Below are 26,242 nucleotides of genomic sequence, written 5' to 3'. Positions count from 1 at the left end.
GTTGAGGATTTTGATTGGCTGCTGGATTGTTTAGAAGTACTTTTTTTATTGATCTTTGCTGCGACCTGCGATCTACTGTCATGTCTTTGAAGATCGACCGGTCGATCGCGATCGACGTAATGAGCAGCCCTGAATAGACCGATGTACCAGAGAATCAGGCAATTTTTCAAAATAAAACAAAGATTCTGAAATAAATAAAACAGAAGAAATGCAAGTTATTTATTCTTTCTGTGCGGCCCGGTACCAAATGACCCGCGGACCGGGGGTTGGAGACCACTGCTGTAGAGCCTCAGTAGATCCCTCAGCCACACCTAGCTTTTTAGCTGGTCTGATGGCTTTGACCTTTGGCCTGTATGCTGGCATTAGCATAGCAGTGGTGTGGTCTGAGGCGCCCAGGTGGGGGAGGGGGAGGGCTTTGTAGACTCCACTGTGTGAGGTGTAAACATTGCCCAAGATGTTTTTACCTTTTGTGGGGAAGTTGATATGTCCATGGAGTTGTGGAAACACGCTCTTGGGGTTTGCATGGTTGAAGTCCCCGGCCAGGATGAGGATGGCATCAGGGTGTGCTGTCTGCTGCTCACTGATGTACTGGTGTAGTTCATACAGAGCCTCACTCCTGTTGGTGGAGCTGGGAGGGATGTATGCTGCTACCAGCAGTATGCAGCTTTTCCGTCCAGTCCAACAAAAAATTGTTACAAATATAATTAAGATGAATAAAGTTAAGCCTAAATTACAAAAGGGGTTAAATAAAATTAACACCTATTATGTCAAAAGGGGCGGCCGTGGTGCAGCGGTAGGGCGGTCGACCCATGATCGTAAGATTGCAGGTTCGATTCCCGCCTTGCACGCCCATGTGTCGAAGTGTCCTTGGACAAGACACTGAACCCCACCTTGCCTCTGGTTGGAGGTTGGCGCCAGTGTTCAGCAGCGGAGCTGCCATCAGTGTGTGAATATGTGTGTGAATGTGTGTGTGCATGGGTGAATGTGACTGTAAAGCACTTTGGGCCTTCGTAAGAAGGTAGAAAGCGCTATATAAGTATACACTATTTACCAAAAGATTCACAACCCCTGTTGTAAAAGTAAAATATGTCCAACACAAGAGGCTTTCAGCTCTCATGTGTTTTTTGTTTCAGCTTTTGGACAGAGCAAGTTAAAAAAAGAAAAGAGCAACTTTTTGCAGTGATCTCAGATGAATTGCCACATAGTAGGTTTGTTTGTGTGCTTAAGCAACCAGGGGCCTGTTTCAGAAAGAAGGTTCAACCAACTCTGAGGTTAAACTTGAACTCTGAGTTGGTCAATCGAGGGATTAACAACTCTGAGTTTTCTGTTTCAGAGCAGCTGATCGGAGTTAGGTCAATCAACTCTGAGTGGACTGATTCGGAGTTAAGCGTGCGCACCGCGACTATAAGAAGCCATTATCAATGGAGCACAGATATTACGAGTCACCATGGCAACTGTGGAAAAAAAGAGGTCTGCGTATTTTTCGCCAGCTGAACTTGACGTGCTGCTGCAAAGTTACAGTGAATATGAGCACATATTCCAGAAGAAAAGCAACACCGCTGCATCTGCAAAACAGAGACAGTTAGCGTGGGAAAACATAGCTACCCAAGTTCATGCGTAAGTTTGCATTTAAATCATTGTTATAAAATATTGGCTGTAATAACTTTTTAAATAGCGTAAGGTGTGAAATAAAAATGGCGATATTTAGGTGTACTTTTGAAGTGTTATTCCTGGTGTAATTGCATGAAATGCTGCATAGTGTGCAGAACCAATTGGGGGGGGGAATGCATTTAACGTCGGTAATGTTTAGAGGACTTTTTTTATTAACCTTCCCCTCTTGCAAACGTTGGTCAGTTTAATATTAATACATGCAATTGTGTTTTTAAAAGTGAACTTTTGTCTACCCTTGTATTGATCAAGTGGTATAGGTTTATATGGGATTAAGAAATTAAGCAGTACTAGCAAATTGTGTTTCCTAAAAGTAATTGTTACATTAGTCTAATTCAATGTCCCTGATTTCATTTTCATGTAGATGCAATCCTGCAGGAATTAAAAGAACATGGCAGCAGCTAAAAATGAAGTATAAAAACACAATTTAATCAGGTCAAATTTGAGCATGTCATGGATGTAGGCTTTGTTGACAATATTTGAAATATGAAACATCTACATAGCAATACATATATAATGTTGTTTTCATTGTATATATGTAATTGACTGCAACGAAAAATGGTAACGCTCAAAAAAAAACGTATGGGGAAATGACAAAAAATTCGAGTCTAGGTCTCAAAATCCTCGCACGACGTAAATGTAATTCTCTAGGAATTAATGCAGCCTCCTCGTCTATTGGGTCCTCCAAAAAAGGACAAGCCATTCTTGTCACTTGTCTCTGTGTGACGGAAATTGGGGCAATGAAGGTTAAATCAAAAAATACCGCTTCGTCTTTAAAAAGGGGAGGGGACCGGCAGAAATCTTGAGTTTAGGGAATAAAACCTGCTCCCGACCAGGTTAGGTTCACAGCGTAAGTAATCATGGACACTGACTCTGAGTATAAGTTACCTCTCTTTCAGAAACGGGTTTGACTTACTCTGCTTTCTCTGGTTTAACAAACCTTCCATTCTGAAACGGAAAACCCAGGGTTTCCCTGATTTCAGGGTTAATGCACTCAGAGTTTACACTTAACCTCCTTTCTGAAACAGGCCCCAGGAGAACCTGAGAAGAGAGCCAGAGTTAGGATAAAAAAACATACTCTACATTTTTTAGAGCAGTGTTTTTCTCTGGAGTGAAATTTCTGCCACCATGTTGCACACAAAACTTTCTAAGTTGAACACAAAACTTTCTAAGTTGAACACAAAACTTTCTAAGTTTTTTGCTCAAAATTTTTTTTTTTTTTTTGCTCAAATTTTTTTTTTTTGCTTTCAAAAACGTTTTTTGCGTTTGCAAAACACATTTTTTTACGTGCGTTGTGTCAAATCTCGCTTTTGTCTTCTCTTTGATTTTGCTTACTACTTTGAGCGCGACTTAGCGTGATATGACTGCCACTGGCATCGCCAAAAAGAAATTCGCATGCATTGTGTGTCATCTAACTTTTTTCCTATCTTTGCTAGGTTAAGTTTCGGATTGATGTGACCAAGCTGCCATCAAACAGCTGCTGATTGGTCCAGATTCTAACCAATCAAATCCCCATATGAATCTAACATGGTGTCTGCTGCCGAGGCTCAGAGGCTGAACCAGCTCTTTTTACGCTCATTTTTGGATGAAGACGTTTTCATTTTTTAAATAATTCATAATAATTCATACTTTCTTTTTTTTTAGCATTCATTCATTTTTATGAAGTCAAATTTGTGAATTTATGGCTGAGGATCTCCTGAAACTGTAAAGTTTATCTGCTGACATTACATCAACAGGTCTGTTTGATCTGTGAATCCTGCAGAGCAAAATATAAGTGAAAAGTGTGATTTTCTTTAAGGTCTGTTTGTTAAAACAAAACAATAAAAAATTTAAAGCACATATTATTTTATGCTGCACACGTGTTTGGGATCAGATGAACAGCAGTAATAAGCAAAGAATGATGGCTCACCACAGGAGACTCAATGCATTTATCAGAAGAAGCATTTTTAACTTTTATGTAAATTTTCACCAGTGTCTCATGTTTTAGAACTTGTGAGCGTTTGTCCAAAGTTTAAAAATATTAGTCATCAAAAATGCTATTTTCTCTTAATATTTCAACAATTATTTATTAAAATAAAACAATAGTTCAGATACAAATCTTAAAAAGTTTAACTTCTTCCGGCTGGATGGAGTCGGAGCTCGGACGTTTTTTTTTTTTTTTTGCTGCAGACGTTTTAAACACGTTGGTCTCTACACAGACATGAATAAATACTAAACTCTGTTTTATTTTAGCTGCTTTGCTGCTCCTTCTGGGTTTTACTCTGAGACAAACGGGCCAGAGTGGTTGAAAACGGCAGAACCCCGTACGAACAGAACCGACACAAAGTCCAAAGTCAATGTCTGCCTCGGAGTACCGTCAATATGAGACAGAGACACTTGATTGGTTAGAATCTGGACCAATCAGCAGCTGTTTGATGGCAGCTTGGTCACATCAAACCGAAACTTAACTTGGCAAAGATAGGAAAAAAGTGAGATGACACACAACGCATGCGAATTTCTTTTTGGCGATGCCAGTGGCAGTCATATCACGCTAAGTCGCGCTCAAAGTAGTCAGCAAAATCAAAGAGAAGACAAAAGCGAGATTTGACACAACGCACGTAAAAAAAAAGTGTTTTGCAAACGCCAAAAACGTTTTTGAAAGCAAAAAAAAAAAATTGAGCAAAAAAAAGAAACATTTGAGCAAAAAACTTAGAAAGTTTTGTGTTCAACTTAGAAAGTTTTGTGTGCAACATGGTGGCAGAAATATCACTCCATATTTTTCAACCTTTTTTGCGCAAAGGCACACTTTATTCTTGGCAAAAATCCTGCGGCACACCAGCATCCAAAAAATTAAAAAAGGAGAAACTGTATAGTCTCTCTGCAATCGTACATGCATTTTTGTGCTAATTGTGGCAGAAAAAGCTGGAAGTTGCAGCAGTTTTTTTCTAAAAGTGTAATAAAAGACAAGTTATTTTTCCGTTATCATTTTCAACTAAATCATTTGAAATTTTACCCTGGTAGTTGTTTTTTCCTCCAGTTTATCAACATGCAATTTCATGTAACCTCACAAAAAAACAAATATGTTCTTTCTTAATACTTAACCCTTGTGCTATCTTCAGTGGCGCCACCAGGGGCCACCCCTCTCCGACACCTGGCCACTCCAGTGGCCACCCCACCCCACTAGCCACTATAAGCTGTGGTAGGATCAGTTGTGCATTTCATCCCAAATGCACAGCCAGCAAGGGGGCAAGTCGCTCTGATCACCTAAACAGGCCCACACCTCCTCCCCTCCCAGCTGCCTTTGAGTGTGCAGACATCTAAAGACGAGCCGCTGGACGCAGAACATGTATAAGACGTGGGGTTCACTTCCGCGTTCGAACCCCCAGAGCCTCCGGGCCGGTTTGACAAACGAACCAGTATCAGTTACTAAAGGTGAACTTTCTGTATTACTGTTTCCTTAAGTCCAAAACGGCGACTGACCGCGTGTGTATGCGCTCCACACACTCACACGCGCTCTCCCCCCTCTCTTCCTGCATCGCGCGAGCAACAGTTTCTGCACGCACGCACGCACACACACATGCGCGCGCGCACGCACTCACACGCGCACACAATCACACATCCCAAAACACTACATTTCTGTTCATGCCTGTTAAATATTTTCAGTGGTTTCTTTTAACAATCTCTTTACTGTACTTTAGATCACCTGATCTGTGTTTTGCGCAAATACTTCGACATCATCAGCGGTGGTGGATGTGCCATTACTTTTTATTAATATGTAAAAAAGAATGGCCCTGTCACACGCGCCTCTCATTTTTATGGCACTATTTAAGCACTGGTTGTTGTGTTACCACAACATTTTGATGGGTTTTTGTCCTGTTTCCACATATAGTTACCTATAGTCATAGTTGATGCTTGTGTAAGTCAATTTTCAGAGAATGAAGAGAAATTCAACATATATTCTTATTTTAAGAAGAAAAGTACAGCAGAAGGAGCGAAAGAGATGGAAGGGGAGCAACAGAGGAGTAGGCAAGGCAAGGCAAGGCAAGTTTATTTGTATAGCACAATTCGTACACAAAGTAATTCAAGGTGCTTCACAAAACAGAAAAGTGCATTAAAATCACAATACATCATAGAAATAATCAACATAAAATTTACTTTAAAAGAAAAGGAAGAAAAAAAAAAAGATTTAAAAAGAAAGGAAGGAAAGAAAGGTGCAGATAGGACCTTTCAGTCATATACACGGCTAAACAGAAATGTTTTAAGTCTAGATTTGAACATGAGCACAGAAGAGGCCTGTCTTACGCCTTCAGGGAGGCTGTTCCAGATTTTAGCTGCAGAATATTGAAACGCTGATTCCCCTTGTTTAGTTCTGACTCTGGGAATCAACAGGAGGCCGGTCCCTGAGGTCCTCAGAGTACGAGATGGTTCATATGGCACTAACATGTCAGAGATGTACTTTGGTGCGTGGCCATGGAGAGACTTGTACACAAGCAGAGCTGCTTTGAAGTCTATTCTTTGAGGTACAGGGAGCCAGTGCAAAGACCTGAGCACAGGACTAATGTGATCATACTTCCTGGTTTTGGTCAGGACTCGAGCAGCAGCATTCTGGATGTACTGAAGCTGTTTTACAGCTCGTTTGGACAGGCCGGTGAGCAGGCCGTTACAGTAGTCTAACCTACTGGAGACAAATGCATGGATAAGTATCTCCAGGTCTCGCTTTGAGATTATGTTTTTGATTTTGGCAATGTTTTTCAGGTGGTAAAATGCCGCTGATGTTACTGACTTGATATGGCTGTTAAAGTTCAGGTCAGAGTCCATGATTACCCCTAGATTTCTGACTTGATTTGAGGGTTTGAGAGAGAGAGAATGAAGGTAGCTGCTGACAATTTCTCTTTGTTTCTGTGGGCCAAAAACAATAACTTCGGTCTTGTCTGAGTTTAGCTGGAGAAAGTTGTTCTGCATCCACGCGCTGATCTGTTGGAGGCAGTGGTTGAGAGAATCCACCGGCCCATATTCACCTGTTGTCAGTGACACATAGATCTGAGTATCATCTGCATAGTTGTGATAAGATATGTTATTACTGCGTATTAACTGCCCTAGTGGCAGCATGTAGAGGTTGAACAGAAGGGGTCCCAGGATCGATCCCTGGGGCACACCACAATTCAAGCCCATGTAGTCTGAGACACAACTCCCAATTTCAACAAAATATTTCCTGTCTTCCAGATAAGACTTGAGCCAACTTAGGGCAGATCCAGAGATGCCAACCCAGTCTTGGAGTCTGTGCAAAAGGATCCCATGATCAACAGTATCAAAGGCAGCGCTCAGGTCTAGCAGGATTAAGACAGAGACTTTTCCATCATCAGTGTTCAGGCGGATGTCATTGGTTACCTTGATAAGAGCAGTTTCTGTGCTATGATGGGGTCTAAAACCTGACTGGAAAACATCAAACGAATTGTTTAATAAGAGAAAGTCAGTGAGCTGTTGGTAGACAACTTTTTCAAGGACTTTTCCTAAAAATGGCAGATTAGAGATAGGTCTGTAATTATTCAGTACAGTGGGATCAAGACCGCTCTTTTTCAGGAGGGGTTTAATGACTGCAGTTTTTAAGGCCTCTGGAAATATTCCAGATTGAAGAGACATGTTAACTATTTGAGTAATTGATGGCAACACACTGTTCAAGACAGACTTTAGAAATCTAGTGGGTAACACATCAAGGCAGCATGTAGACGAGCTCAGACGGGTGATGGTCTCTTGGACAGTTTGGTCAGTGACAGGTATAAAGTGAGTCAGCTTAGAGTGAGTAGGTGGCCGTTCGATAGTTATATGTGTTGTGGAGTTGATGGCTTTTTTAATGCCCTGAACCTTGTCATTGAAAAATACAGCAAACTCATTACATTTAGGTGTACAAACCAATTCTATTGGTAGCTGGGTTGGGGGGTTAGTTAATCTGTTAACTGTTGTGAACAGGATACGAGAGTTGCTGCTGCAACTTCCAATTATTTCAGAGAAGTACCTTTCCCTTGTTCTGCATAAGATCTGGTTATAAGCGTACAACTCCGCCTTATATATTCCATAATGAACCTGGAGTTTTGACTTGCGCCACTTTCGCTCGGCTCTGCGGCACTGTTGTTTCTGTGCCCTGACTAGATCATCATTCCTCCAGGGAGCTTTCTGTCTATGTTTTCTCAATTGAACTTTCATAGGGGCAATGGCATCCAGAACATTCAAGATGCTAGAAGTAACAGAATTCAGCATTTCATCAACATTGGCACCAGAGACGTTTTCAGGGTTTATCATTTCTACAAACTGTGCCCTAGTGCTCTCATTTATTTGTCTCCTTTGGACAACTGCAGGGCCAGGCGGTGGTTTGGGAGCAACAGACAGGTCAAAGAATACACAGAAATGATCAGAGAGGGCGACATCAACCACACTGACATTGTAAATAGTAACCCCCCTTGTGATGAGCAGGTCCAGAGTGTGCCCTCTGCTGTGGGTGGGGCAACTCACATGCTGAATTAGACCAAAGGTTTCAAGGACAGCATTGAGCTCTTTTGCATTTCTGTCATTGACATTATCAACATGAACATTAAAATCACCTGTAATGACTAGACCATCAAAGTCTGTGCACACAACTGAGAGCATTTCAGTGAAATCATCAATAAAACTTTGGCTGTGCTGAGGAGGTTTGTACATAACTATGCAGAGTAAGGGAGGAGTTTGTTTTAACTCAATCTTAAAGGACACGTACTCAAATGATGAAAACACACCAAATGATAGTCTGCGGGTTGCAATATTATCTCTAAACAGTGCAGAAACGCCTCCACCCTTTTTATTTTCTCGTATTTCCGATTCATGTTTGTAGTTGGGGGGAGTTGATTCGACTAGAACTATGTTTCCTGTGTTTTTGTCAAGCCATGTTTCAGTTAAAAACATAAAATCAAGATTAAAAGAAGAGATAAGATTATTGATTAAAAATGATTTGTTGCATAAAGATCTGACATTGAGTGCAGCAAGTTTGAGATTAGTTTCCTTGGGACTGGTCAAAACCTTCTTGCAAGGGATGTGAACTAGATTTCTTTGATTGGACAGTCTAACTGCCCTTTTTTGCAGTCTACGTGGTGCAACTACAGGTATATCACCAGAAGGAAGCTGTTCATCACAGGGCCCCAGTTTGACATAACCTTTCCTAGGACACTGGGGGCCCGTTTCATCCTAGCTCCGGGGAATAGCACGTCTAGAGGCGCGCAGGAGAGGTTGAGTTGAGGGTAGTTTGGGTGATGGACCGGGAGGAGTGGGAGCTGGACGGGATTTGGGTGAACGACGGAGGGGGCGTGTTGGAGGGGGTTTGGATGAAGGCCGTGTTGGAGGGACTTTGGGTGAAGGATGAGGAGGGGGCGCTGGAGGGGTAGGAGAGCTCCTGTGTGGTGTGAGGCTCACAGGTGTTAGGGGAGCCATCTTAATTCCTGACTTGATGAGGCTATCAAAATGGCTAGGTAGGGCCATGGGTGAAAGTGGGGGGGACGAAAAGGAAAGTGAGTCTTCACTGGGAGTAGACGTAGCAGGGGGCGCCCACAGCTGGTCAGATGGTGGAATTTCTGGGGCCAAATCTGGTGGTTGTTGTTGTGGTTCTGCAGCTGGGTCCTTAGCTGGCGGTAGTTGTTGTGGTGCTGGTGCAGGTGAGTCCTTAGATGGAGGTGGTTGCTGTAATGCTGTTGGAGCTGAGTCCTTAGGTGGAGGTGGTTGTGGTGCTGGTGCTGCCGGATCCAAGTCATTGACCGGTGTTGGTGGAGGTAGTTGTTGTTGCCGTTGTGCTGTGGTTCCTGGGACACTGGCTCGGTCCTTCCTTACTGCCTTTTCAGGGCCTTGGCCTCTATGCCCCAGAGCGTGGAGGAGGTTCTTCACTAACTCTCTTGCTCCACCTCTGTTCAGGTGTGGGCCTCTTCCCATGAAAAGGTCCTTTCGCTTCCAGAATGTATTGAAGTTCTCAATGTAATGGAATCCTCTGGAAGCACACTCTCTGGAGAGCCAATTGTTCAGCTGAAACAGACGGCTGAACTTGAGTGACACCCCATCGATGTTAGGAAGAGGTCCGCTGATGAATGCTTCAACCTCTACTTTGTCAATCTCTTCAAATAACTTGATGAAGTCTTTTTTCAAACGTTCGGACTGTTCTTTTCTGATATCGACAGCACCTACATGGATGATTATTCGTTTAACTCCTTGGTACAAGACTTTAGATAAGAGTCCTGTAATCACTGGAACAGTAGAACTTGGGCAACATAAAGTTTGCATTCTTCTGTGGCTGACTCCACTGATAGCGCCATCTCCAAGCAGCAGCGTATCTCTGACCTTGACGTTTGGCACAGATTTTCTTTCTGCCTGTGCTTTGTTTCCAACATTATGACTCCTTCTCTGTGGTCCAATTTCACTGTGTTCTTCAATATCACATTGTGTTAGGGGTAAAAATCTGTTTGTGAGCTTTATTTCGGATGTTCTGTCATCTTTACGCTTTGGCTTAACACAGAGTTCCTCCGCACAAAGTTTTGGAAAGGACACAACATCACTCAGGTATATGTCACTGTTATTCTTCTCGTTTGTGGTAAGAGCGGGCTTCTTACCACCCGATGTTACTGGAAGGGTCTTGTGAAGTCCATTTTCAGTTTCCAAAGTAAATATCCGTGTTTGTAGCTCTTTTATTTCTTGTTGGTAGATCCGACAGCGTTCACAGTGGGAGTTTGTTTTTCTTCCTCTTCCGGACATGTCGCTGGCTTGTCAAAAATATTGATTTGTATAGGTAGAAGTCACAAAAAAGGATGACCAGTCTGATATTCCAGGATGTGTGGAAGAAGTAAAATGATTAAAAATGATTAATTAAATGATTAAAAAGCAAATAAAGCAGGAAGCAGCAGGAGCAGGGAAAAAAGCGTCTGCACTCTTTTGCAGGGGGAGGAGCAAAAGTAGTGAGGAGGAGGAAGATGAGACAGAGCAGCATGATCCACAGCCAGCATGAATGACAGAAGAGAATGAGGAAGACAAAGATGAGACGGCATCTGATGAGGGACAGTCAGCATCATTGCTCAGAGAAACAAGGCAGAACTCAGCAAAAAGTCTTCCACCTGTTCCTGGACCAACTGGTGAAGTTAGAATTAATGCAGTGTTTTTCAACCAGTGTGCCGCAGCGCACCAGTGTGCCGTGGGAAATTACCGTCATTAACTGATCTAAAACATTTTCCATCTCCAGGATATCAGCTCTGTGTTCATCCAAACAGGCCCTGATAAAACACTTTGAAATTCAGAATATGAAAGATCGTAAATACTTTTTTCTTTGTGTTTATTTGATTCTATTAAAAACATTTTGATAAGAATGACGGTACCGTGATTTAGCTGCAGTTTTAACTGTTTTCTGAAAGGTCCCGCCCCTTTTACTGTCTCCACCAATCATTCTAGGAGGCTTAATCACATGTCCTCAGTCTGACCAATCAGAAGTGGTTAAAGTCTTCACTTCCTTGTTCTGATTCTGCTCATAAAGCCGCTCAGTTCCAAGAAAAGTACCAGATAAAGCTCATCTTTAGTGGGGTAGCTTTCCACAGAATCCGGTATCAGACCGTGAAAAGTGAACAAAACAATGAAGCTCAGAGACGCTAGTCTTTTTGCGTTTGGCGGCTGTTTACATCTCCCATGATGCATTGGGTTGGTGTGACAGCGTCTCAGCGCACAATGAGTCTATCCTCTTAACGTCTTGTGACAACAACAAACACACATCAAACAGTTTTTGAATATTTTCACTTAACTTTTATTACATCAGCTTTTTCTGCCACAATTATCACAAAAATGCATGTGAGATTGCAGAGGGACTGTAGGTCAATACAGACTATGAGTTTCTCCTTTTTTTCTAAAAAATGTTTTACATTTTTTTTGCTGGTGTGCCGCGGGATTTTTGTTAAGGTTAAAGTGTGCCGTGGCTCAAAAATGGTTGAAAAACACTGGCCTAATGATATCTACTAGAATTTATAGTAGTATCAACTATAATTTAATGTTCTAGAAAAAAATCAGTAGGCATTTAACTTTCTGTTGGTTTTCTAAAGGTTGTTTTACTACGTTTAGTAGAATGAATTTAAAAAATTTAGCTCATGGTTTTTGTGTGCCACCCCAAGATTTAATGTGGCCCCCTACCGGCCACCCCCATGAAAAATTTCTGGAGGCGCCACTGGCTATCTTAGATGACCCCCCCCCTTGCATTGACGTGTTCTCCCTACCATGACAAAGGTGGATAAAGGTGGAAAGATTTCATGTAATCCATGGACACCAGTGAAGATCACTAATCATTGAAGAAAAAAGGTTCAGAGCACTGTCTAGTGGGTCTAGATGACCCAACTCCCAAGGGTAAAGTGCCTAGGATAGAACAAGGGTTACATTATTATTATTATCATCAGACACTGGTTTGTTTTTGTTAAACGTACCAAATGCCCTCTGCCTTTGTCAGGGTCGTCATCAGGTGGTTGTGTGTGAACAGATGATTGTGACTGAGCCCTTTGATGTCCATTTTTTGCTGGAGGATGTTGCTCCATGTATGCAGGAAGGCCCCCTCATCCCGGTTCATGGAAGTGTTGGCTCGCTTTCTTATCTCCACTGCCTCCATGGTCCATCTGCGATGTCTGTTGTCTTCAGAGGACTTTGGCCTTTTCCCAGTCCATGATGTGGTTTTCTTGTTCGCAGTGGTCCGTTATGGCTGATTTCATATTTTCTTGTACTGCCTGTTGTCGTCTGGCTCTTGTTAGTATTTTATTTGTTTCCTTTTCACATTCTTTTTGATGTTCCATTTTTCTTGTGATGAAGGTGCGTCCTGTTTCTCCGATTTATGTTTTATTGCAGGTGTGACATGGGATTTCATAAATGACATTGCATTTCTTATTTTGTTCGATCTTGTCTTTTGGGTGAACCAGTAGCTGCCTGAGTTTTTTTTTTTTTTATACGGATTGACTGGAGGGCTGATGTGATGTTTTCCATTGCCCTTTGGATGCGTTCTGTTTTTCCTCTGATGTACGGCAATGTAACCATTCCTTTGTTTTCTGATTTCCTTGTCAGTTTCTTCTTCTCTGTTTCCTTGTATTTCCTCTGCTTCACCTGTTTTTGTCTCTTTTTTATGGCCCATTGGGGATATTGACACCTGGTTAGTGGGTTTTCTTTGTGTTTCTTCTCTTCCGTTTTGTCCTTTGGAGCCGGTTTAGCTCGTGCTGGTTTGCGGCGCCTACCATCCGTGAAACCCAGGTTCAACTCTGGGCTGCTCCCTATTCCCTTCTCTACTTCTGTGCCGGTCCCAAGCCCAGTTGCTTTGAGAGAGTTGCATCAGGAAGGGCATCTGGCATAAAACATTGCCAAGTTTACCATGTGACTCGTTCGCTGTGGCGACCCCTGATGGGAAAAGCCTAAAGAGAAACAACTCTTCCATTTTGTCCTCCCCATCCGTTACCAGTTCTGCATGGTCAAATAAGGTTCTTATGACGGATACTTTGTGAGTGGTGGGGTGTTCCAATGTCCATAATAAATATTGGTCTGTGTTGGTTTCCTGTATACCTTTATTTTTATGTCCCTGTTTTCGGCGTGCGTGATGTTTATATACAGGAAGTTGATGGAGTTGTCTTTCTCCTCTTCGTGTGTGAATTTGATTTGTCCCGTATCGTCCATGGTGTTCAGGTGGTCTGTGATCTCTTGCGTGTGTCCTGCTTTGATCTTTTCCAGAACGTCATTGACGTAGCGTTTCCATAGAGTTGGACGGCAGTCCTGCGGTGCACATGTTACTGCTTTCTTTTCCAGGTCCTCCATGAAGAAACTGCATATTGTGGCTGATAGTGGGTCACTCATGGGAAAGCCTTCCTTTTGTCTGTAAATTGTGTTGTGGAACTGGAAATAGGTGGATGTAGTGATTAAACGGAGAAGTTGTGTAATGTCCTTAACTGTGAGATTTGTAGGTTTCCTTAGCGATTTGTCTGCTGTTAACTGTTCCTGCACTATTTGTAGTGTGGCTTCTACTGGAGTCCTGGTGAATAATGATACTACGTCATGTGAAATGAATATTTCGTTTGCTTCCAACTTTGTGTTTTTGAGTTCTTCTGCCAGCTGTTTTGCATTTTCACAATGGTAGTCTGTGCTTCCTGGGAGGGGTTTCAAAATGTTGGCGATGTATTTGGAGAGGTTTTATGTTACTGATCCCATGCTGTCTATCATGGGACTCAGTTGTGCTCCAGGTTTGTGCATTTTTGGAGTGCCATAGATTCGGGGGATGATGCTGGCTGTCGGTATGAGGTGGTTGTAGGTTTGTTTGTCTATTTTCTTTTCCTCCTGTAGCTTTTTCATTATAGTCTTGAGTTTTTTCTTCTTTGCTTCTGTGGGGTCTCTTTTCAGGACCTCATAGGTGTTCCGGTCTTGAAGAATCTCATTCATTTTCTTTTCGTATTGTTCTGTGTCCAGGATGACTGTAGTTCTGCCTTTGTCCGCTGGTAATATTGTGATTTCTCTATTTTTTTTCAAACTGCGGATGGCTGCCATTTCTTTTTTGGTGATGTTACTTGGTGGTAGTTTTGCGGTTTTGAGAATGCCTGCTATTTTATTGATGCTTTTTCTCCTGGGTCCTGGATTCTTTCACATGCTCATATGGTGGCTGCGATGAACTCCCCATGTGGGATCTGTTTTGGGGTTATGGCTTAATTTAATCCGTGTGACAATACGCTGCGTTCAGCTACAGATAAAGATGTCACACACTACCACCTGATGACGACCCTGATGAAGGCAGAAGGTTTTCCACCGAAACATGTTGGTACGTTTAACAAAAACAAACCAGTGTCTGCTAGAAAAATAATTTAAGTACTCAGTATAATTTATAGACACAATGAACTTTTTTGAATCATGTTCTTTCTTAATAGTGATTTATTTTTTAAATATTTATTTCAATGTTGGTGCAAAGGCAACTGTAATTTTTGAACAATTATATGATCACAATATGTTTGATAAATTTTACACAAAAAAACTAACATTATATTTATGTTTTCTGTAGCTACACAAAAAGTGAACATGTTGAAGTTTTATTTGTTTTTGTTTTGTCTTAATCAAAGATAAAGTCTTTGAAAACTTTAACAAAAATGTTTTATTTCTCTTTTGATGATTACATTGTTTCAATTTAGTTTAATTGTGGCCACTTCATCTTAATCCTGTTTCCTAAATGTTGGTATTACTTCTATTTAAGATTAACTTTTAATTTTTCAAAAGTGACTGAAGTCTGAAAGCGAATTTGTCCTTCAATCCAGACGTTATTAGAAAAGTGTTTCAGTTAGAAAGATGACTTGGACCAAACTCTGGGATGTTTGGCTGTTAAGAAACACAAACCTTGAAGGACAACTAAACTGTTGACCTCTGATTTCATCAAGAAGATTTCAAAACTGGTTGATGTGTGTTTGTTGTGGTTTCAAGACGTTTAACAGGGAAGACTTATTGTAAGCTGAGACGCTGTCACTTAAACCCAATGCATCATGGGAGATGTAGTGCAAAAACTGCCACTGATGGCAGACAGACTCTTTTCTCTGAGCTTCATTGTTTTGTTCACTTGTTCCACGGTCTGACACCGGATTCTGTGGAAAGCTACACCACTAAAGACGAGCTTTAGCTGGTATTTTTGTTGGAACTGAGAGACTTTATGAGCAGAATCGGAACAAGGAAGAGAAGACTTGAACCACTTCTGATTGGTCAGACTGATGACATATGATTAAACCTCCCAGAATGATTGGTGGAGACGGTTGAAGGGGCGGGACTTTTCCAAAAACAGAGCCAAAGCTACGGATAAATCGGAGTACCGTCATTCTTATCAAAGTATCTTTGATAGAATCAAATAAACACAAAGAAAAAAGTATTTTATGATCTTTCATATTCCCAACTACTCAGTGTTTTATCAGGGCCTGATTGGATGAACAAAGAGCGGATATCCTGGAGATGTAAAAGGTTTTTAGATCAGTGAATGGGTGTTTCCCACGGCACACCTGACCATATCACACAGCACACTAGTGTGCCGCGGCACAATGGTTGAAAAACATTGTTATACAGGAACCAAACACAGTAAAATCAGTCTTGAAACTTTTCAGGAATAAAAGGAATCATCAGTGAACGGGTTTATTCTATAAAAACTTAGTGAGAAGCAGAAAAAAAACATTTTTGTTCAGAACTTTCTTCAATTTTTCGGCTTTTAGTCCTACGACCTGAAAAAGAAGTAATGTAAATGTAATTGACATTAAAGAAACATTACAAAGTAAATAATAGATCGTTCAGTTATGCTATGCAAATTACAAGTTAGGACTCTGTGATTTCTTTGTAGAATTCCATTATTTGTTCAAGAAGAAAATGCTAAGCTAAATTTAACTTATCCATTTGAACGTGACCTAACATTTTAGCTACAATCAGTTAAGCTTTGCGAGAGAGTCGTGTCTCTTTTTTATTTCTTATATTTAATTATTTTTTAATACTACAGAGAGAGAGGTATAAAAAGAAACAATGTTCTGGCGGGGGGGCCTGGTTTAGTGTGTGAAATTGTTCTTTTGACACAATTTGTTAAGTGTCCTCCCAAAAGTCTATGGAGTGACATTTCTGCTACCACGTTGCACACAAACGTTGCAAATGAAAATATTAAATATTTGCTTTTCAATGATTCTTATTTTGCTTTCAAAATCTTTTGTTGCGTTTGCAAACATGTTTTCAAATGCGTTGTGTGTCATCTCTGCCAAATATGGAGTCCTATACTGTTCATAATTAAATAAAAAAATATTTAATTAAATAAATAAATATGACCTCATGCAAATACACAATCAACCAATAAATCTCTCATAAATATATAAAAAGATCATGAAATTGTGAAAAACCTGCATACAGATTTTATTTATTTATTTATTTTTTTCCAACTTGTCCTGTCCAACAGCTGGGCAGACAGATGAGAGCTGAGGGCCTCTTGTGTTGGACATATTTTAGACATGTACACAAAACAGATAGTGTTCATACACGAATACCTATGCCTTTAAACCAACTAGTGTGAAATATTTCATTCATTCAATCATGCAAACTATTAGTGCAAAGGTGAGCTAACACCTGTGCTCAGGTGAGTGTTTATGTTATTCTAAAATGGATGGTGGAATGTGAAAAGAAGGAGGAGGAGCGCCCAGCCATCCCCACACCCAGACCCGCCGCCGCAGCAGCAGCGGCAGCCGGAACCCTCCAACGCCACACGGCAGCAGGTAGGGGACAACCGCCCCCCGGGCGACCAAATCCGCCACCCAGGCCAGGACCAGCAGGACCACCGCGAGGCCCCAAGAGCCAGAGAGCAGGGAACATGGGGGAAAGAGAGCGCCGCCCCAGCCCAACCAGGAGAGCAGCCCCCCCGCCGCGCCGGAAGAGCCCAACGCAGGGCCCCACCCGAGAAGGGCACCCACAGCCCCAGACGAGCACCCCATCACCACCCAGGAGTTCCGGGCATCCCCCCGCCCCAACCCCAGGTACGAGCCAGGACCCCCCAAGGGAGACCTGCTCCGCACTCCAGGTAGCCACCCACCCGGCCCACGGTTGGTCCAGAGAGGGGCAAGGCAGGGGCCAGCCACCCCCACCCCGGAGGGGAGCACCCCGGGGAAAAGGGGGGGCCCACAAGGGGTGTTGTAAACATGGCCCGACCAGGCTCGGCCACTGTTGGAAGTTTGGCGGGCAAGGGACACGACACCCCCAGCTCAGGTGTAATGTGAACCCCCCCCACACCCCCACCCCGAGCGGAGACACTACCGCCGGGCCCAGGAGACCGGCACCCAGGGGACACGGCAGCCGTCGCCAAGGGACCCGTACCCCCCACCAGGGAAGGGGCAGAGGCAGATGGTCCTAGGTCCCACCTTCCTTCCAAAATGTGTGTGTGTGCATGTGTGTGTGTTTATGTTGGAGTGTGTATTTTGAGGAGGGAGGGGTGTGTGTACTAAGGGAGGTGCAGTTAAAATTGGCGGGTAGGGCACTGAGGGGACATCTCCTGATTACTCACAGTGATGTCCCCTCACCCTCCCCACCAAGGGGCCCTAAATGTCTAAGGTGCGGTTAAAATTGGCAGGTAGGGTGCTAGGAGGACATCCGCTGCTTGCTGGCAGTGATGTCCAAGCACCCCCCCCCCCTACCCAGGGCCCTACATGTCTAAGGTGCAAATAAAACCGAAAGAGGGGGGGCCCACTCCATATGGCAACCATGGGAGGGGTACCACTGCCAAGTAGCCCCCCCCCCCAAGGCGCATCGCAGGCTAAACCCCCCACCCCCTTCACCCTAATATGAGGTTATATGAGGAAGGGGGTAGGTTGGGGACAGCTGGTAGACTGTCCAACCGGTGGTCAAACAGCCCCCCCCCCCCCCCCCCCCAGCATAGGGGCCAGGCCACCGCAGCCCAGGGACCCCATCCCCCGAGGCGTCGACACCCCAGGCCCAGTACCAATAGTGCCCCCGCCCCAGAATGCCCCCCCACAGGACAGGGCCGACAAGCCCCAACCCCACCCCACCCCAGACCCCGCAGCCGAAGCGGATGACCCCCAGAGCGACCGGGGGTCCCAAGAGGGTTGTCCCGTCCCAGAGCCAGGGAAGGGCCGATCCCAGCCCCAGGTGTAGATGGGCAGCCTGCCCAGCGCCGCTGGGCCCCCCTCCCGGGCAGGGCCCCCCGCCAACCCCCCCAGCACAGGCAGAGGGACCACCCTCCCCCACGCCCCCCCACACCCAAGCCCAGAAGACCACACAGATTTTAAATTAGCCATTAGATCATTCAATATGTTTTATTTTGCTTTACAAACCTCTTCGGTATTTTAAAACAGCATTTTAAAATATTTATTTTAATCATGTGGAATATTATTATAATTCTGTGTCTTTTTTCAGAAGCTCGGTTTTCAAAATCAATATTTTTCAAAGTAGCTTTGTTTTTATTTCATGTTGCGTGAAATAAAAACAAAGCTACTTCCTCTCTCTTCCTCCCTCCTTTCCTTTTCCGTCGGGTCCAACACAAAAGATTTTCAAATATGATTAAAATGAATAAAGTTTGGCCTCGATTCCAAAAGGGGTTTATTCAGACACACCTCTGGTTTGTCTGAATATTAATAACCCCTGTTGTTAAAGTAAAATATGTCCAACACAAGAGAGTTCTCATCTGCCTGCCCAGCTGCTGGACAGGACAAGCTAGAAAAAAAAAGATAAATAAATAAAAGAAATCCAAGCTTCTGAAAAAAGACGTAGACTTATTATAATATTCAACATGATTAAAATGATTATTTTAAAATGCTGTTTTAAAATAATGAACAGGTTTATAAAGCAAAATAAATATATTCAACAGTATAATGGTTAATTTACAATCCGTGTGCAGGTTTTTCACAATTTCATGATCTTTTTATATATTAATGAGAGATTTATTGGTTGGTTGTGTATTTGCATGAGGTCATATTTATTTATTTATTTAATGAAATATTTATTTATTTAATTATGAACAGTATATGACTCCATAGGAGTGGAATGTCAACTTTTGGAAACTCTGAACCGTCTATATGTGACATCACCCACAGGATTCTGAATGGCAAACATAAATGTGGCCTCTTTAGGATGGGCAGATTGATTGTAATTTACTATGCCCAGCCCAACGTTGTGCAGGACAAAGAAAAGGGACAGTTTTGTTGATTGTCTTTCAAACAGTATAGGACTCCATTAGAATTACAATATGACAACTAAAATCCCTGAAATACAGTTCCTCATTCATGTTCTTGTTTTGTGCGGTTTTCTTAACTTTGGTAGTACTTTCTGTAGAGGTAAATGGTCATGCTTGGCTTATTATTATTATTATTCATGTTTAGCCTTTTGACTGTGTTTGCCTTAAAGTGACCTCAGGTGGTGCTGTTGTCTTGACAACTACAAGGGGAGCTTCACAGTCAGATGTCTGAATAATCCGAGAGAGGCAGAGCGCTCAGAAACACGGAGGGCGAGGAGGTGTTGTGGGGATTTGTTTTCCCACAGCCCGAACAGAAGCCCGTCTCTCTCCCTGACTGTCACTCCAACCGGCTGCGCCTCCTCTTTAAGCGAAGCGCATGATTACGCAACGCAGGACCATAGAGAAGGAGCGACGCTGTGCTGTCCCAAAAATACTTTCGGCATTTATCAGTCCCTGACTGTTTTGGACCTAAATCCAGAAGAAATCTGGACTACTCTCCCTTCTTTCTGGCTTTTGCACCCTTGGATCTATTGCTTTCGTAGCGCGTGCCACTTGACTTGTGCTTTACGATGCAAGTCGGACACAAATCGTCCTGGAGGCAGTTGCAGGCGTCTTTTTTCAGACTGCTGTGTCTCATCCCAACAGGATTCCCCGTCCGGAGTGTGGATATGCAGCGGGCCACCGACAACATCACCATTCGCCAGGGCGACACAGCCGTCATAAGGTAAGACTCATCCTCTAAGTTTGCTCCATCGGTGACGCGCCACGCTGTGTCCAGTTGGTTTGTTTTCAACGTCACTCACTGCTTTACATATGTCTCTCCTAAACAAGGTAGATATATCCACATGGGAACGTAAATGTCCAACTTACTTAGGTCTGACTGCCCTAATACTTTCATTTCAGTTAATAGTAAAATAAATAAATCAAATCTTATGACGATGCGCCAAAAACCGTCTATCCTGAGACTTTCACGTTTTTCATAAGCAAACAACTTTATTAATATAATAATTATTTTTGAAATCAATAAACGAACTTAATTATTTTATTATTACTCAGCTAAAGTAAAGTAATATGTGGATGGATGACATGAAAAATAGGTTCAAAATCTTCATCAGTTATGTAAACCCTAAATGCCTCTTGGTGTTTATACATGGGCTCAAGTGGATTACTGAAAGAGGCAGCAGCATCCCCCAGTCAGATAAGAATTTGATGAGATATGGAGCAACCTGACAAAAACATGGCACTCTTGTTGAATTAGGGACACTTAGACATGAACTTGGTCTGATTCGTTACTTTAAAAAATTCAAAGAGAAAAATATGGAATTACAAGACAGAAAAAAATGAAGAAAAAACAAACCCATCTTCCTACCCCACCCATTATTTTGAACGTAGCATGCACTTTGGTGTGGGAAAACCCATCTGCATTGCAGGCTGCACACAAACCACTCACTGTAGATTCAGCTAGTAGGGTAGACCCTTTATACAAGCTGCTAGAATAAAGGAACAACCAATAAAAAAAGTCAACTGACAAACACAAAAGTTTACACCATCGTGCAAGAGTATAAATCAGTTTAATGGGTTCTTCCCTGCAAACAGGTGCCATCCATCTACATTTCTGCTGATTAGATTTCTTTATTGATTTGGGTTTTTGGCTATTTATTTAACCTTCCAATTCCAAGATCCCTCTCTCTTTGTACTTAAGCGGGACCAAATTAAAACATGGTAAACATTTGAGACCGATGATAAAGCTTATTTAATTCTGAACTGCAGCTCAGTTCCCTGTGGCTCCATACCTTTAACACCCAATTTCCGACTGATTCATTGGTTGAAGACTAAGGAAAGGAAAAAAAAATACTTCTAAGACCAAACAAGTTTTTGCAGGAGCCTGAGGCTTTCGTGATTTCAAACTATCCACTATATCTGATTCTTTAAGCCCTGCTTTGTGAGGGCTGCAGGGATGTTGTTGACTGGGATGTTATGTCTGCTATCGGTCAGTAGAGCCTGTGGTTGCATTCCTGACACTGAAGGCAGAAGAAGAAAGATGCAGGAGTGGGAGCAGTATGTGGTTGAAAGGTTGTTTGGACTACTGCAACCTCCCTTCTCTTAAATGAAATGAGAAAGAAAAGGTGTTTTTCTGTGTGATGTGGTGGAAATAGGGAATGCAAAGGCTTGTCACACCTAGAACACTCTGCCTTAAACCACAAAGTTTTTATACAAATATGGAAATATTTCAAAAGAAAATTGAGGTATTTTACTGCAAGAAATCCTTTGTTTTCAACTTTTGTGTTCTTCTTTCTCAAAAAAGGCTTTAAAGTCCCACTTCAATAAAAATTGTGTTTTAGGTGTGTTTAAAATGTTTTTGTGGTATTTGGAGGGAGGACATGTATTAAGAAAATCAAGCTATAAATTGCATTTCTGAGTCTTTCTTCATTCAAAACCCCAGGAATCAGGAGCAAACAAAATCAAAGCCATTGGAAAAGGCTTGTAGTTACTGAACAAACTACAAAATACAAATGTCAATTGGTGTTGAACTGGTGCCAGACTCTTATATAAATTATGGGTGCTTATAGAGGACAGAAGTAAATCACGTTTCCAATAGCTGGATTTACACGTATAATAGGAGTGCACAATATGATGATAGACGTCATTAAAATATTGGACTTTACTGTTACTGTAACAGTAAAGATACAGTAGGGGTGCAAGTCTACACAGTTTACACAGACACCAAGATCTGCACTGGGAGCGATGCAAGAGGCATTTTCAGCTGAGTTAGATAAAACGCTCATGCAAGTAAACAGTTGGACCTTTGTTTTTTATATTTGAGAACATAATAATAGTTATAGTTTATAAAGGAGTCTAACGGCATTTAAAGAACCACTCTAATTTATCTGTAATTGATTAATCAGGATTAACGCAATAATTTGAGACCCTATATAGTATTCTAATTGTATAATACTAGACAGACAGACATATTTTGATAAAGTAGGCACCACTGACAGAGATAGGTTGGGCTTTAAAATCCACGTCACTGGAGATAAAGAAACTCTTTAACCTCTGATCTTCTTTTCCCAAGCAGGGTATTTACAGGTGATTCTAAATGAGATTATACCTTTAAAGACAGTGACTGTCAAGGTGCAGTGTTGCTCCAATATACTCATTCACACCAAGACTGTGAAGGGAATTAATGACCTGATGCACACCCAACTGGAGTGATCAGCTTTTTTGGTTTTTGCTCCATCTTTTTTGTGCCATCTTGCAACTTAAAAGATTACCAACTATTTAGGGCTTACATTTGTTCCGGTGCTCTGTGCATATACCAAAGCTGGACTCTTTTTTTTTTTTTTTATTAGAATTTGTATCTTCTAAATGTGACATTTGCCCCTGAAAAGCCTGAACAGAATCTGAGCGAGTTAGGTCTCAGCTTGTACCCAAGTATTCATGTTCCCAGCAGTAGGATTCCCGTCATAGGAAAAGGAGACTTTATTTCAAGAGTAGTTTTTGATCTTCTGGAAATCTCCAGTTTACCCCAAAAATATCTGCCAATACAAGGGAAAATCAGTCAATTGAGAAAACAACCGAGATCAACAGAAAAAAAGAGCGGGGGATAAAAAATGCCTGCATATATCTTGAAGCCATTTATGCACCAGCAGCCTACGCTTTAATAGACTTAATAGCTTGTCTCTGTATATGCTGTTGGCAGTGGGTCACCATGTCAGGAGAAGCCCTGATGGCTGACAAGTGCTTATTAAGGAATTGATGACACAGTCTCAGTGATGCACTCCTTTGGGTCAATTATCCGAGCTCAACTTTCACCTGTTTTGCTTCTTACTTTTAAAGAGAAAGAGTCTATTGTTTTTAATTGCCTGAAAAGATCTTTATAACAAGTTAATGCAGAAATTACCCCTAAACTTAACTCAAACTCTGCCAGATATGATGCATACAAAGCTGGTTTAAGGCCCTCACACCTAACAAAACACAGCGGTTGGTCTGCTGTGCAGTTGTAGTACAACCCCAAGGGCCTGAACATAGCGATTTTTCTTTTATATTAATAATGATTGATTTGACTTTAAATGCCTTTGCAGTTCTCCTAAGAACTGTACTTTTCTTTTAGGATTAAAACAAAGAAAATTCCAGGAGTACCTGGTGTGACAACAAAAGGCAGACGGCTGGAACCAAATGTGGCAGGTTTGTTAGCTCAGCTAAAAGCCCACAAAGCTAAATCAGGATCAGGCAGGCAAACAGAGTCACAGAAAAAAGAAGCTCTGGGGGGTATTCCAGGAAGCATGTTTAAACTACCCTGAGTTTAACCCTGAACTCTGGCTGAAATCTGCCTGAACTTGCTAACTCTGGGTATGTCGGTTCCAAAAGACCGGATATGAGTTGGCGTAATTACGCTCCACTTGGTAACCCTGGGTTAATGGGCGTGCTCGTCAAGTACATAAAGACATTCTCAATAGATCGCCGATTTCCAGAGTCACCATGGAAACGCGTGGTGAAAAAAAGAAAGCGCTATACTTCAGTGAGACGGAGTCTGAGATTTTAATGACGGCGTATGATTATACGTCCATCAAAAAAGTAACACGGCTGCATCATCAGCAAAAGAAAGAGTTTCTGCTTGTAGAAAAAGAACAAAGTAAACGCACGAGTTTCTGATCTTTTTTTCATTGTGACGCATATATATATATATATATATATATATATATATATATATATATATATATATATATATATATATATATATAACTTATCCAACTTAAATTAATTCAGTTGGTAACAGGTAATTGAGTTAAATGTATTCAACCTAATTTCTTACGTTTATCTAAGTCAATATTTTTTTACAACTCAAATTTACATATTTATTTAACTAAATGTCATATTACTCCAATTCAATAAAAGTTTTTCATCTTAATTTATTTTAATTCTTGAACTCTCATATGACTAAATTTGAGCCTGCTGATATTCTCATTTTTATAACAATAAAATGAATGAAACAAAACAGACTTTCATAATGTAAGCATATATCATATCCTTGAATTTATCATTAATTCATTATCCAGTAGTGTTGCTATATAAACTCATCATCCTCTCTCTCCCTCTCACTCATGGTGCAGAAAGAGTTAAACATAACAGGACCAATAACTGGGCAAAACACAGTAAAACAGCTAAACAACTAAACACATTTGGTCAAAAACCCACACTTAAACCCAAATCCGTCCAGACAGGCAAAGGGAATGGTATCCCACAATTCCTTGCGGTGCAGATCTAACAGCAGCACCAAAGTTACACCTTCTTAATTGAATTAATTTAAATAAAAGTAAAATAAATGTCTGATAACTACGTGTTATTTTTAAGATGACCTAACTAAAAAGAATTGATTTATCTTAACTAAAGCAAATAATTAAATGGTAAATAGCGTATACTTATATAGCGCTTTCTACCTTCTTACGAAGGCCCAAAGCGCTTTACAGTCACAGTCCCATTCACCCACACACATTCACACTCTGGTGGCGGCTCTGCTGCCGAACACTGGCGCCAACCTCCCACCAGAGGCAAGGTGGGGTTCAGTGTCTTGCCCAAGGACACTTCGACACATGGGCATGCAAGGCGGGAATTGAACCTGCAATCTTACGATCATGGGTTGACCGCCCTACCGCTGCACCACGGCCGTTAGATTAATGTAAAAAGTTCATCTTTCCAACATCCATACGTGGTCTTATCACCATCTCATGGTGGAAAAAGTATTTACCTGAGCTTCTTCATCCACTAAATCATCTTCAAATGGACACACCATGGACACTCCCAATCTACGAAAACGATTGGATCCTCACATTGAGACATCACAAAGTGGGGAACAGCCCCTTCCAGGAAGAGTCTGTGCTGCCAGCACCGCCCCCATGCTAAAACAAAGACTCACTTTCTTCGTGGAACTAGCAGTGATAGGCTAAACGCTTTACTTTTATATGCACAATATGCATATCCATCTTTGCAAAAGTTTGGATGTTGTTTGTTTTCATGGGAGAAACGCAGAAAGGCTCCAGAGGCCGGCTATAGGATGACGATGTCATGAAATGGGGAGCACCCACAAGGAGAGAAAGGTGGAGAGAAAGGTGGAGCCTCTTACTTTCTGGTAGGTAAAAATTATTTGCAAAAATAACTATTTAATTAAAAAATATTCTTTTAGCCTGCATCAGACGGTTCAGGTTTCCACGGTGATGAAATGATGAAGCAAAAGTTTGTTTTAAAGAAGCCAGTGCAGTGATATAGAACATTTAGGCTATATGACCAGAATTCTTTTTTTGGTGTGCATTATCACTGTGGATTGTCACTTTTTAATCCACCTCCAGCAGCCAATCAGAATTGAGTATTCACCCAGACCAGGGGTCGGCAACCCATGGCTCCGGCTCCATGTGGCATATCCATCTGTTGTGGCTCCCTGTTACTTTGGAAAATAATGAGTATTTTATAATAATTAAATTTTATTTTAGTTTTTTCATTTTTCATGGCATTTCAAAGGCGCTGATGGCTCCGCACGAAGCACGATCCACGTAAAAAACAGCTTCCTTAATGAGCTCGTATTTATCGGGCGAGACCTGCAGAGCTGATAGCAGGAGGACACACGCGGGGCGGCTTCAATAAACACTCCAATCTTCTGCCGGGAACTTTTCGTACCGCGGGGCAGAGACCAACTCGCTGATGACAGACTGAGAGTTCGCGCCAGCGTTGCCAGATAGAGTCACAGTTTTCCAGCCCAAAAGTCATCTGAAAACCGCCAGACCCAGCCAAAAACCGCACAACACAGCTTTTGTTGATGTTTTTTTTCGCACTGGACTGATAAAAGATTTTTCTAAATAAAAGACA

At 41.9% G+C, this 26,242-nt stretch overlaps 1 protein-coding gene across 2 annotated transcripts in view; it reads left to right on the top strand.

Annotated features, from left to right (window-relative positions):
* LOC110016276 (limbic system-associated membrane protein) overlaps window positions 1-26,242 on the top strand; it is an 828,641-nt gene that overhangs the window by 444,409 nt on the left and 357,990 nt on the right. Inside the window, exon 2 of one of the 2 annotated variants that reach the window (XM_023961459.1) lies at window positions 20,030-20,108. In XM_023961459.1, the coding sequence (XP_023817227.1) occupies window positions 20,030-20,108 (79 nt within the window). Of the gene's footprint in view, window positions 1-19,638; window positions 20,109-26,242 lie in introns of those variants that run through there. The other variant, XM_023961458.1, reaches the window with a different exon arrangement.

This window comes from Oryzias latipes, chromosome 13 (assembly GCF_002234675.1).
Source record: "Oryzias latipes chromosome 13, ASM223467v1".
Taxonomy (NCBI): Eukaryota; Metazoa; Chordata; class Actinopteri; order Beloniformes; family Adrianichthyidae; genus Oryzias; species Oryzias latipes.
Note: the sequence above shows the minus strand (reverse complement) of the source record. Positions and strands in the feature narration are given on the sequence as shown.